Source organism: Strigops habroptila, chromosome 4 (assembly GCF_004027225.2).
Source record: "Strigops habroptila isolate Jane chromosome 4, bStrHab1.2.pri, whole genome shotgun sequence".
Taxonomy (NCBI): Eukaryota; Metazoa; Chordata; class Aves; order Psittaciformes; family Psittacidae; genus Strigops; species Strigops habroptila.
The window spans coordinates 28,330,898-28,344,140 of record NC_046358.1 but is presented as its reverse complement, the minus strand read 5'-3'; the positions used below and the strand labels follow the sequence as shown (position 1 = coordinate 28,344,140).

General features: G+C 45.4%; 1 protein-coding gene across 1 annotated transcript in view; it reads left to right on the top strand.

Annotated features, from left to right (window-relative positions):
- LOC115606378 (ras and Rab interactor 3-like) overlaps window positions 1-13,243 on the top strand; it is a 171,661-nt gene that overhangs the window by 116,562 nt on the left and 41,856 nt on the right. The window contains exons 19-20 of the mRNA XM_030482218.1: window positions 8,127-8,313; window positions 11,890-12,004. Coding sequence (XP_030338078.1) covers window positions 8,127-8,313; window positions 11,890-12,004 — 302 coding nt within the window. The remainder of the gene's footprint in view (window positions 1-8,126; window positions 8,314-11,889; window positions 12,005-13,243) is intronic.

The window sequence follows — 13,243 nt, the reverse complement described above, 5'->3', positions numbered from 1 at the left end:
AGGGCTTATCTTTAACACAGCAACTGTCTGTTGTTAATAAGGGAGTAGGCAAATAAAACTTGCAAAGTAGTTTTGACTTGCAAAAGTATGTTTTGACTGAGTAAAAAGAGAAAGACGGTTGATAAGATATTTTGAAACAAATTGTTGATTGAAAAACACCTATGTGTAAGGTTACTTAAAGATAGCAGTATAATTTGTGAGGTGAATACAAGCCAAGCCATGTTACGTCAATAGGATATAATAGCCCCAGTCCACTGAGGAGCCACAGGCAGCATATACCATCTGCATTAGTTTCTGCATTAATGAATGCAGGAAACAGCTAGACTGAAGAACAAAAAAAAGGGCTTTGAAAGAAGGCCTCTTCCTTCAGGGAATTTCTGATGTTTGTTTTTACCTTGTTTCTGCCGATGTCATGGCTATGAGTGTGATAAGGCTTTTGTGTTAATAGAATTGACCCGGGTAACCAAAAGTAATGTGAATTACCTTGTATTTTGTTTGGCGGAGTTTCTGCATGTGCAGTTCTTTATAATATACATGACTTTGCGTATGTAAGTGGAGGGGCACACCTAATGAAGCTAGGAAACACAGCAAAGCTAGCAACTTAGTAAACATTTAGTCGCACCTGCTTGCTCCTTGAGAGCATTCCTGCGTTAAAAGATTGTTGAAAGGGTCAAACATGAGTCTTTGGCAGGGGCATTTCCACTGTTTCACTGTAGGCACTTGGAGCTGAGCTTGACTAATTTAGGGGGAAGAGCAGCTCTTTTAGAGGAGCTGAGAGCCATCCCCCAGCACCTGAGGTGGGCACCCTGGCACTGGGAGCTCTCTCTAGGTGACTAGAGCAGAAACCCAAGCAGGTAACGCAGCTCCTGTGGCTGGGTGGTTTGTGGGAAACCACCTGGCAACAACAGCACTCAGGGCACCAGAGCTTAGCACAAGCAAAGTTATTCTGCCAGCAAACTCCATGTTATTGTGCAGAACCTACTCCTGTGGATCAGCTAACATTCTTAAACCTAGCTCATCTATCCTTGTTGTGCTCTGCGGGCAGCAGTGCAAGTCCACACAGTTACTTCAGTGTGACGCTGGTCTATCAGACCTTCAAACAGAGCCCTGTACTGCGTAAGACAGCAACCTGGTGTCATGTGTGAGCAGAAAACTGTCTGTGGCCATTGCACCCTTTTCCCCAAGGAGTGTAAGAGCACTTGCTCATTTTTGTGATTTCCTCTGTTGGTTTCTGTGACTGGGGAGGTAAAAGCGCAGTAAGATGGTGAGTGATTTAAGGGCACATGAGCTGTCCACACCTGATCCCTCTATGCCCATTAGTGGAGCTGCCAGACAGGGTGGTGGCTTGCTCTGCTTTGATGTGAACATGTGCAGGCAGGGTCCAGCTGGAGAGAGGTGGATGCCTGCAGTCTGTGTGTGCCTTCACAGAAGCAAGCAGCTCGAAAATCACTGGCAGGTACAGAAAAGCTTACAGAAGTGAGCTTTGCAGGGTGCAGAACTTCACTGCTGAAATTGAGGATGCCTGTAACAAAGTGGAGAACAGGCAGGTTTGCTGAGCTGTGAGGTGTTAGGCTGTTTAGGAGGCTTTTGGTTTGCCTTGCCTTGCCTTTTGGCAGCTGGAACACCTGCTGCCTTGGCTGTTAACCATGGTGCTTTCCAGGCTGAGCATGAAGGCCTGGACTTGCAGAGCATCAGCTATAGGTCAAAGGCCAAACAGACAAAGGGTGGACGTAAAAGTAGAGTGGAAACAAGGAGAGCAGTGAGCAAGAGGAAGTGCTCTGCCAACCACAGGTTGTCCACAGACCACAGCCTGAGACGCACAACTTCCTGAGCTAAGTATTTGTCTCCAACATGGACCAGTAACACAAGCATTCTGCGTGATAGGAAGGGCTACTGAACAGGCAAGCCTGCCTCATGGGTCATACTGAGCCTTTCATGTCACTTCCATTATCTGATTTTCCTGTGGCTTGCTTCACACCCTAGATCTTTTCCCTTTCTTTTTGCTTATCAGACAACAAGAAACTTGTTTGTTGTTTCTGACTAAAGGGTGGCAATCAGCTGAGGGTCATCTATGGAGACCTCCAGAACTTTCTTCTCTTTCTGCTTTTTGGATTTTTCATTGTTTTTTTCCTGTTTGTTGGTTTGACTTTTGTCAGATCTCTTGGATCTATTATGAAAAAGCATTGAAGCCAGAACTTTCTGTGTTAATATTTGGTACACAAAGTTACCTGTTGTGCTGTGGGTTTTTTCTTGCTGCCTTTCCTTCTTCCTGTTTTATGATGAAATGACACAAGAAGTTTACAGATGACAGTGTTCTCCCTGTAGCTAGGTTGGATGCAGTTCCTCAATTCCACCACCTGTTGGAAGAAAGAAATGAGTATACAGTAATGACCCAAGCCAGGCTCAGAAAGTAAACGAATCCTTCTTCTCCATGTTGGATTAATTTAATCTGAACTGATCAAGTGAGCAAAGATGGGCTGTCTTATGAGAATAACAAGAAGGCATCGAGAAATTACCACATCTGAGATGGAAGCAAAATAAAGCTTGATGTCCTCTAGCTGGGGCATTGCATAACTTCCCTCCCAGTGAACTGAAAGTAACAGCACATGAATTCACATGTATCTGACCAAAGATTTTTAATGAGTCTAATCAGAAGTTATATCAAACCAAGGAAAGCATAGGTAGCTATGTATGTAGCTAGAGTCTAACTGATTGAGCCTTGTTGCACTTCTTCTGCTGCATGTAGCTGTTCCTTCTCCAGTGTGCTGAGGGTAGAACTTCATGCTTTTTTCAGCAGGAAGGTGGCTATAGAATCATAGAATCATAGAATCGTAGAAGAAAAGCGATAGAGAGGTCTGCCTCTCACCAGCGGCACAGAGCCTTGCAGCCAAGTCCAACTGGGTTGGTTGTGACATGGGATGTAAAACAGGGCTGTGAGTTTTCTGTCAGTTTTTTTAATCTCATTATCACCATCTGATCCATCTCCATGAAGCCCCATACTCCCAACTCTCTCTTTCATCCACAAAAAATACCATCATTGTCCATCTACTTCCATCAGGACTGGTGTGCCAGCATCAGGAGTTTCTATCTTTTCCTCCTGCTTCATACGCTCCTTGTAAACCGTGTTGCTGTGCATGAAGCATTTCAGGCACAAGCTGGCTTGCCCTGAATGGTATCCTTTCAGGTACCAGGTGGCTTTGGTGCAAAAAGTTGCTCTTCACTTAGAACATGGAGTTTATGCCCACTTGTCCATCTTTCTCCCCCAGCAGCAAGCTAGATAGATAGCACACATTTGAAGATCTGTTATGCCTGCTCTGCTACAAATATATCTGATACTGGAGTATCTCTTCCTTGAGGATAGCACAGCAAACCCTTGCTCTTGCTCTGTCTTGATGTCTTCTAACATTCAGGGGGACTGAAAAAAAAGCAATAAAACATAATAATAAAAAACTAGCTTCTAATTCTTACACATGGTTTATTTAAACAATGCTAAGGCCCTCAGCCTTCACTTACCATTGTACTACAAAGCATTTGGTTTCTGATTTGATTTAATAACACCTGATGCATCTTCTCTGATCTGTTGACAGGCAGAAGCTGCAAAATGGCAGGAGTGAAAAATTCATCTGACAGTCCCTGCTGCTGTTGCACACAGTTTCTGTGTGTCTCAGCTGCCTCGAAGTGACCAGGTCTATATAGTAGAGCCAGGAAGTTCTTAGTGTCAGCAAGTTTGTGGCAGTATTCCTGAAGTCCCTTGCAAAGCCATGCCCAGGCCTGCACCCGCATGAAATTCCGTGGATTATATCCCCTTGCAGTTCTGATTATTTCTGGTAATATTCAGCTGCCAAGTGTGGCTCTTAATTTCTAAAGCAATGAGTCACGCCGGTGCCATTACTTCAGTGTACAGTCACTGTGCAATAATTCAAATCACTATTGTCATTATTATTACTTCCAATCATCAGCCTGATACCTTCTGCCAAACTGGAGCAGGTGTGTGAATGTAATCACTGTGCGATTAATTAAGCTGTGTTGCCAGTCAGTATGCAACACACAGCTCCCTGCATCCCAGCCGAGTTCAGTTTAGCAGAGCGGCTGCAGGATTTAAAAGTACTTTGCAGTAAGAACTCAATCAAATAAGAAATGAAAGCCAGGCAGCTCTAGGGCCAGCTTTTCAGCTTTGCACCACACCTGACAAAAACGAGCACCTGCCTGTATCAGTCAAAGGGTTTTCCAGGACTGTGAGAGAAGGAGGAGAGAGTTGCGTGTTATTTCTGAAAACCGTGAGCTTAGAAATCATCTGATGCATGAACTATGAGTGAGTGAAATAGCAAAGGCCAGCTGCTCACCGCAGTGCCCCACAAATCCCTTCCACTGGCAGCACAGCAAGAAGCGAGGAGCTGCCTGGGCTCCCTCCTCTCTGTGCAGCTACAGAGCTACAGCAGAGCCAGATTAAATTGCTGGATTAAGCAGTCCCACGGCCCAGCATCTGGATCTTTGTGACAGCTGTGCCTAGGAAAGAAGTCAAGCTTTGGTGCCATAACTGCGTCAACTGGCGTGTCATGGGTCACAGCATCACAGCTGGAAAAGGTCTGTTAAGTCATTCACTCCCATTTCTTAGCCAGTGCAGGATTTGACTCAAAGTGTTTGCTACTGCTCTAAACACAGCATTTTAAGAGATTTGGGCAATGCAATCCTTCTCCCCTTCTCTTGGGAACCACATCATCTAACTCGCTGCTAGGAAGCAACTAGTCTAACATTCCCCTGTTTTAATATGATCCCATTAATGACTCTTCATGCCTTTCCTTTCTGTCAAGGCCTGCCCCTTCACTGAGCAGTCCTTTCCTTCCTCTGTACAGGAACAATAGCCTGCAAAGTTTCTTCTGGGCTGGCTTTTGAGGGGAGTATATCCCACACCAGGACTCTCATTCCTGAGGGTCCCCAAAAGGCTGGGTTCCTGTTCTACCAAAAAGCCTCATCCACCGCCCTTAATTATCTGCACTGAAAGACCCCACACACTCACATCGTGAGATGTTTCCATTAAGACAAATATTCTCAGGTTCTTAATTTTTTATCTTGTATGTCTGAATTTGGAATTACTTTCTGTTTTTTACCCATTCTCCAAAACTTAGACAACGGGCCTGGTGTGCAGCCGTATGTGTTGGAAGGGCAGCCCTGTTATTTTTCTTCACCAATCTCTTGTTGAAAAACCTGCATTGCTGCTGTGAGCAGGACTCCAGGCAAGGTGACTGGGCTGGGTACCTCTTCCTGCATAAAGCCTGGGCTCCCCCATGAGGAGCGCTATGCCAGTGTCACTATGTGCCTGGTGCTCACCAGGTCCAAGCTGCTTTGTATTACTTCCTTGTCTTTGTTGATATCCCTCATTTCCCTCCAGGCAATGGGATTCCTGAGCATCAGTGCTTTGCTGGTCCTCTTCTTTTCACCTTATATAATTGATGGGTATCAATTCAATTCAGCACCACTGGAGCTATTGCAATGCATGTCCTGCAGCAAGACATTATCAGCATTGGCCTGATTTTGATCTCGGCTTCACACATCATTGGCAAGATCAGATTCATGCTTGTGTGAGTAATTTGGGGAGTAGATTTTGCTACTTCGCTTTTAGTGTTATGGACAATTTCATTATAACTTAACTTTCTTTTCCTTCAGCTCGTTACTTCTTTCCCATGTGAATGTTGCCATCCAACACAGGTTTTCCTTTCACATGGTTACTAGGCATTTCTTTTGGTTTCTTCTGTAAAGAAAGAAGAGGAGACATGAATCAGGTTAGCTTCCAAAATCTGTCTTCTGCTGTTTTACTCTATATGTTCAGGTGATACTGATAAAAATCATATGCTGTCGCATCAGAAAGAAATTTCCTCACCTGTGTGACAAGCTGGGCTTTTATCACAAGTGAAGAGAGAGTGTTTCACTTATTTCTGTTTGCTTTTTTTAAGCACAGTTCTCTCATTCTCACTGTCTTGTCTATGATCTTGAAAACGGGTTGATTAAAATCAAGCTTCTCTGGACTGATACCCTGAATCAGCAACTGGGATTGCAAAGGAACATGTACTTTTTAAGGAAGTGTCTCTGTAGGGTTGCAAAAGAAGAAAACTACTAAAAATAAAATCTCACTTTTGGTTTGGGGATTTGAAAGGCTATTTTTATAAAGAATAACTTTTGGGATAAGCATGCTGCGTTGGACTAGGCCTTTGAAGGGACTCTCTTTTAGTAGTTTAAGTCCGATCTTATTTGAAATGTATGTCTTTAAGATCTGTATCTTTAAAAAGGAAAAGACAGTCTTGAAGTAAGACCACATCAAAAGTGAGCCCTGCACTTTTCAGGTCTGACATCTAAGCAGCAAAACTGGTGCAGAAAAACGTATTTTGTGTATGTTCTCCTACATTTTCTTTACTTTTAAAATCAATCAAATGAGAAGCCCATATCCATGAGATGTAGCCTTATCCAGTAGAGCTCTTTTGACCAGACCTTTCAGCACAAGTATTTCCACTGACTACAGTGCTAAGCATGTATATAAATACTTTGTTGAATCAGTGGCATAGCTATAAACCAGCATTTAATACCAGTCTGTCAAAAGACTGCAGGGACTAAAAAGGAATAGAATTAGTTCTTTGTGTGTCTGGTCAGAACAGGAATCTAAAAGAGAGAGTGTCCCAGATCTTTAGTGTTCTCAACAGTGTAATTTCTGTATTCTTACGTCTTGTAAAGCTGAGAATAAGCTCTGAGACATGAGGTGTGACTGGGCATTGCTAACATGAGGTGCTGCAGGATGGCCCCTCTCTTCTCACTCAGCACCTCCCATGCCTCTTTTTGGAGTTTCCAATTATTGCTTTAGGACTGGCCAAAATTACAAATGTGGCAGGAAAAAGGGAAATCAAGTCTTCATTTTCTCCTTCCTGAAGGTCCCTCTGGTGTTTCTCCGAGTTTGCGTTCCCCACCCTTGGTACAGGGAAAGGGTTTTCTATGTCTGTGTCCTTTGAGTCTTGTCTGGCAGGACTTGCTGTGTCATGCTGAGCAACCTAGGGCTGTTTGCAGTGCTGCACCCTGACTTTTTCTCCTGCTGCACATCAGCCTTTGGGAATTGGCAAGGATAGCTATTCTGCAGTGGATACCTTGCTGCTGAATGCATTCTAACACATCCTCCCTCTTCTTTCTGTACTCTGTGATTTACAGCGAAGGTGGAGGATTTCCCCCACCACCACCACCATGAGAGGGCACAGGTGGCTCCCTGGGTGCAGGGGTGGAGGAGCATCCACCTCTGCAATCACCAGCACCAGCACAGTCTCATCAGTGGAAATGAGGAGTGCTTAGTGTTATTTTTAAACAGTGAGATGTCTTGGTCTGCCTTTCTGCAGACTACCTAAGCTGGGTACAGGGGTGGCTGCCAAAATGCAAGAGCAGCTGGTGGTGCCTCTGGCTGTCTGCAGGCTTCCTCTGAGAGGCTCGGAGAGGAAGTGTGGCAAGATATCACACCAGTGACCATCATGCAGGGAGCCCATCGCAGCTCCTGTGTGATCGGAGAAGCGCTGACAGTGGCATGGACACAGGGTGAGCTGCGGGCTGCCTGGCCCCTGCACACCTCAGACAGTAGCTGTGACTCGGGGCGGGGGTGTATTCCCAGAGGATAGCAAGGTCTGTGGTCTTCTTCCTCTGCTGCATTACTCCCTTCAAAGCCATGAAACATTGCTCTGACCCTTCAGCTGGAGGATGGAGTCCAGGGGACAGGCATGCTCTGTCCTCTATAGTGCTGGCCTGCCTCTGTGCATCCCTTACCTCTGTCTCTGGGTACCTGTTCTTGGGCAATGAGGATAGATGAGCTGAAATCAACCGACCTCAGCGCAAAGCACCCTGCAAGCCTGTGGTCTGAAACCCAAGTGTGCATCATCAGCATGAGGCCATAGTTCTTAGGATGGTGTGTATCTGTGTCGAGGCCCATGCACCCAGTTTGCCTCTGTTGTAGCAAGGTGTCTGTGGTCTGATGCCCCTCGAGGAATTCTCCTGATGCGTAAGTGCCTCTGTGTGTGCCTGTGTGTTTGCATTTACAGACCTTACTCCCCCCAGGTTTTCCACTTGCAGTTCTGCTTACAAGGGACTCCCTTGCTGTGTTTCAGCCCTATCACAGATACCAGCAAAGATGGAAAAGAGACGCATCTCTGTCAGGCCACTGCACTGCGAAACTGCCTCCCACTTCCAGGGATCAGCATCCTTGATAAACTCATCAAGACCTGTCCTGTCTGGCTTCAGCTGAATATGAACCAGGAAAGGGCTGGGGTGATACTTGGCAAAGAAACAGCTGGGGTAAGTCCAAAGCGGTTTCAGTTCAGACAACCACATTTCCTGTCCTTGGTGGAGCTGGTTAGGAGAGCAGCACTTTTCTTCATGTGGAAGAAAAAATATTTAGCAGACTGTTCTCTGATTCCATTAGCTTTTGACACTTTAGCCACTCACAATGGCGCAAGACAGATACAATGGCATGTAGATGCATGGAGATGCCTTCCCATTCACCACCATAGCCTTGACTACACTAATTTAGAGCAATAAAAATAAAAATCCCTGAAGAAAAGGCCCCTAAGTTCTGGGAGCTGCTGGGAGTCATTCTTACTGCAATCTGGTCCTCATAAGCTGACTGTTAGAAAATGGCAGACTCATGCGAAGCTCAGAGCTTCCTTAAGGAAAACAGCTCCGTAGAAAAGGGAGCTTCCCGTTCCTTGGTGTCTTGGAGGTAAGCCATGGCAGGGAGTGGGTGTCCTGGTCAGGTCTGTGGATGGCAGGTGCAAATGAGCTGATGCCAAAGCACAAGGGGAATTCACTCACTCCAGCTCTGAGGAGGTTTGGACCTGTCCCTCTGCTAAGTCAGTCTACCCCGGGGCTAAAAGCTGGCACAGCCAAGTGCTAACTTCCAGTGGGACTCACCTGACCAACACAGACTGTGCAGCACACCTCACCCTGAACCAGACTTCTCAAACAAGTTGGGCAAATTGTTCTATTTGTTTTCCTTCACTGACTGTAAAGGGAGACCTGAGTGACTGTCTCTGATATAGCGGTGTGTGACTCCAAGCCTCCTCGGTCATTACCTGCTCCCTGCAGGCAGGGCTATTCCCCACCTCTGGAATAGCTTTGAGGATAAACCTTGCCTCTCTTGCCCCTGCTCACACTTTCCTTGGGCACAGTCTCCAGCTGCAGCTTGAAGCAGGTAGGAGAAGAGCTGTTGTATCAGAGGTGTCCCATGGTAACTGCAGGCTCTCCTGCCCGCTCTGAGCCCACGTGAAGCTGAATCAGCACTGCAGCTTTCCCACCACTGGTGAAAATGGAAGAGACTGGTTTGTGCACTGGCCCTGACCCTGGCGGTAGGGTTAGGTACAGCTCAGAAAACCCACCTCCCTCCCATCTGAACAGCCAAGGTCCAATTTTAGCCTTTGGAGCCATGGCAACCAGTTGCGCCAATCAGGAAAACAGAAGTGATTCATTTCCAGGTTTCACTTCTTTTGTTGTTTACATTTAATTTCATATGAAGCGCTTAACCAATGCAATGTGAGATAGTGCTGGCTGAGACCCGAGGTCGTGGTAGCCTCTCGAGGGTGGTTAGAGGGACCATGCTGTCACGTGGGTGGTAGGACCTGGGGAAGGGAGACCCTCTACAGCTTTTTCCTACCTGCAGATACTTGCTGTGATGTGGAAGCTGGGGGCTGCCCTGCTTTAGACATTGGCCAGTTTCAGGCATGTGTCTGTTTGCCATGTTTGGATTTTCTCTGCACCGCTGGTGGACGTGAGCCCATGGAGATCAATTTCTTATGAACAGCAGAGGCCAAGATGATGGCACCGTGAGAGATTGTAAAGCTGCCCTAAACCCAAATGTTTAGCATGGGTGCTTCAGAGTGACAGGAGATGCCCTTATGACTGGGGCTTCTGCAAAGAAAGGTCTTGGCTTCTAGACAAGCCTTTTTTTCAATTCCTGTGCCCAATAAATTAGTGTTTCCTTGATAGATTTCCACTGCATTGTAGTCTATTAATATTTTTATCAACTCATATTTCTTCTTTCTAACATTAATATCCAGACTCCAGAATTAGCCCATTTTTTAAATTCAGTTTTTATAAAAAAACCTTGACTCTCTCCTGCCAAAACCTACTATAAAAGACCAGATAAAAGGGAAGATTACTTTGTCTTTGTATCTGTGGTTTCAAGGTACAAGCTAAAAATATCCTTGACAATGAGCTTTAATTAGGAATACACTTAGGAGCTCACACAATATAAAGAATGAAATATTTTTCTTTTTTAAATTTTTTTTTAATTTTTCCTTTATATTTTTTCTTTCTTTTTTTCTGCTTTTTCTTTTGTCTTCTGTCTTTTCTTCTTTCTTCCTCGTTTCTTATTTCTTTCTATTTTCTTTATTCTTTCCTCCTCCTTCTTTTTTCCTTTTTTTTTCTCCTTTTCCTTTTTGGTGGGAACCACTGGCTACAGTGGTTCCACTGGTTCATTACAGTCTCAGGGGCTTCTTAACAACATGTGTGAATACCTGATGGGAGGGAGTACAGAAGGCTGAGCCAGACCATTCTCAGTGGTATGCAGTGAAAGGATGAGGTGCAGTGGGCATAACTTGAGACATGCAAAGATCTGTTTAAATATTAAGAAAAGCTGTTTTACTGTCAGGATGATTGAACATTGGAACAGCTTGCCCAAGAGGCTGTGGAGCCTCCATCCTTGGAGATATTAAAAACCCATCAAGACACAGTCCTGAGTGACTTGCTGTATTTGATTCATCTTTGAGCATGGGGGTTGAACTAGATGATATCCAGAGTTTCTTCCAACCACATCTGCTCTGTGATTTTGGGACCAGTCAATACACTAAAGTCAGTGCTGCCATCCAGAGGGATCTTAGACAAGCTGGGGAGATGGGGCAGGCAGGAACCTTCCAAAATTCAACAAGGGCAAAGGCACAGCTCTGCCCCCAGGAAGGCAGACCCCTGGCAGCGGGCTGGGCTGGCAATGCCTGGCTGGCCCTGCAGGGGTGGTGGGCAGCGAGCTGGGCACAGCCCTGCTGAGGACGGGCTGTGGGACCAGGGTGTGTTCAAGCAGGAGAACAGATAGCTTTGGCGGACTGCACAGCAGCAGCCCCCTGGTACCTGCAGGGAGGTCATGGAGAAGACGGAGCCAAGCTCTGCTCAGCACTGCATGGTGGGAGGACAAGAGGTGACATTGAAACCAGAGGGGTTCAGACTGGGTACAGGGAAACACTCTGAGGACAGTAAGTGGTGGGACACATCTGAAGAGGTTGTGTGGTCTCCACCCCTGGAGGTTCTCCAGACCTGTCTGGACAAAGCCTTGAGCAACTTAGCCTGGCCTCATGGCTTCACACAGGGGGTTGAACAAGAGCCCTCCTGAGGCCCCTGCCAGCCTGAATGACTGGTCCCATGGAAAGACTCTGCCAAGAGCCTTTGGCCTTATGTTCCACTCATGAACAATTGAATCCATTCCCTTTCTACGTACAAGGAATTTGCTTGCTTTAGGCCTGAATTGGGACATTCTAGGGTGAATTGTCCATGATTTAGAGCATTTATGTAAGAAGCATCACTTGACAAATTGTGGGTGTAGCTTTATACTCTTCAGTAAGTGAAATAGTTTGCCTTAGGCTTAAGTGGGACATCAGTAACGCATAGAAATTTTGCCGGCTCCTTTGCAGGTCTGAATTTCACAGATGAAAAGCCCCTTTATTCATTATTTTTGTCGTGTAAAGTTCAACCAAGTGGAATGAAGCTAAAATAAGATCATTTAAAGGTGGATTGTACTGATGAAAAACTTCACTGCCAATAATCTAAAATAAAGTTCAGAAGCTCACATAGTGTAGCTAAGTTCTTAATTCTTTTCTCCTTATTCAGATGTTCTTGGTTAGGAAAGAGGGTAATGTGAACAACATGGTCCTTGCAGTCCGCCTGCCAGTGCAGAACGAGGCTCCCGGTGTGCTGGAGTACAACATTAAAGAAGAAAAATCAAGTAAGTTCTTTACCTTTTTTTGGTCTTGTTCTGGTTATTGTACTGAATCCTCTTGTGATCACCAGTATTTATGTAATCTCACTTGCAGTGAGCAGGTTCCTCTTGTGACTGACAGCAGATCTTGCTTTTACGGTGTAGTTCAGTTAGTATTTTGTGCAGCTCCTTTACCTCAGCTCCCCTGTGGTTCTGCACCTTGTGGTATCATTTACAGACTTGCAATGGGAAAATAAATTGCCCCATATGAGCAGGCCAGGGCTTTGATCAAGTGAGTGGAGCTGCCTTTCACCAGGTGGAAGTCCTGAGGAAAGCACAAGGCCCTGACAGACTAAGCCCTGTTAACTCAAACTGTCTCTATTTCTGCCACTGAATTTGGGGCCCACCAGGCTTCTGATATCTGCTACGTTCCCTTTTCATGCACCTCATACAGTCATACTGCACAACCGGTTGCTCCTAAACTATTTGTTTTCAACACATTGCTGTTTCTGGGAAGCAGCTGGGTCTTGGTGCTGATGGTATTGATGCTGTTCCTGATCAAACAGCCAAATCTGCCATGAGCAAGCAAAAATGAACCCAATTCACAATCAGCTATGTCTGATGCAGCCCTTAGTGTAAATGGATGTGTAAGGTACATGATTTCCACATTCCAAAACATATATGCAAACATGAGAACTTTAGGATATTCATAGAAACACCCACTTGAAAGAGTTCATCAAAAAAAATTACATACTATTTACTTACACAAACACATTCAAATCCTCTGACATTGAGCTCTGCCCCAAAGCCAGCTCCCTGGGGTACACGTTTTGCTCTCTGCTAAAATACTTGTTTCCACTGATCGATATTGTGGCTTATTTCTTCCCCCTTGACAGTTGCTCAAATGAATTTTTTACATTCTCATACGTTTCTTTGCATACCTTTGCATCGTAAACAGACTTTAAAACCAGAGGGAAAAATGACTCTCTTATTCTGCTCTAATCTCAATCACAAACCACAGGCTGCCACAGCATTGCTCCACCACAGAGCACAACTCCCTGCCTGGCTGCTGCATACCCCCAGGAAAGCTTTCTCTCTCATCTGCGTGCACCTTGGAGCACGCAATTGCAGAGGTGCCGCACGTGTTCCTGCATGAGGGCAGGAATAGCAAACCTCTTGCCACAACTTCAAGTATCCAGATTAAGAATAAAAGGGCAAGGGTTAGCTGCAGGGTGGGGAAACTTTTTAGTTATTTGAAGTTGACCT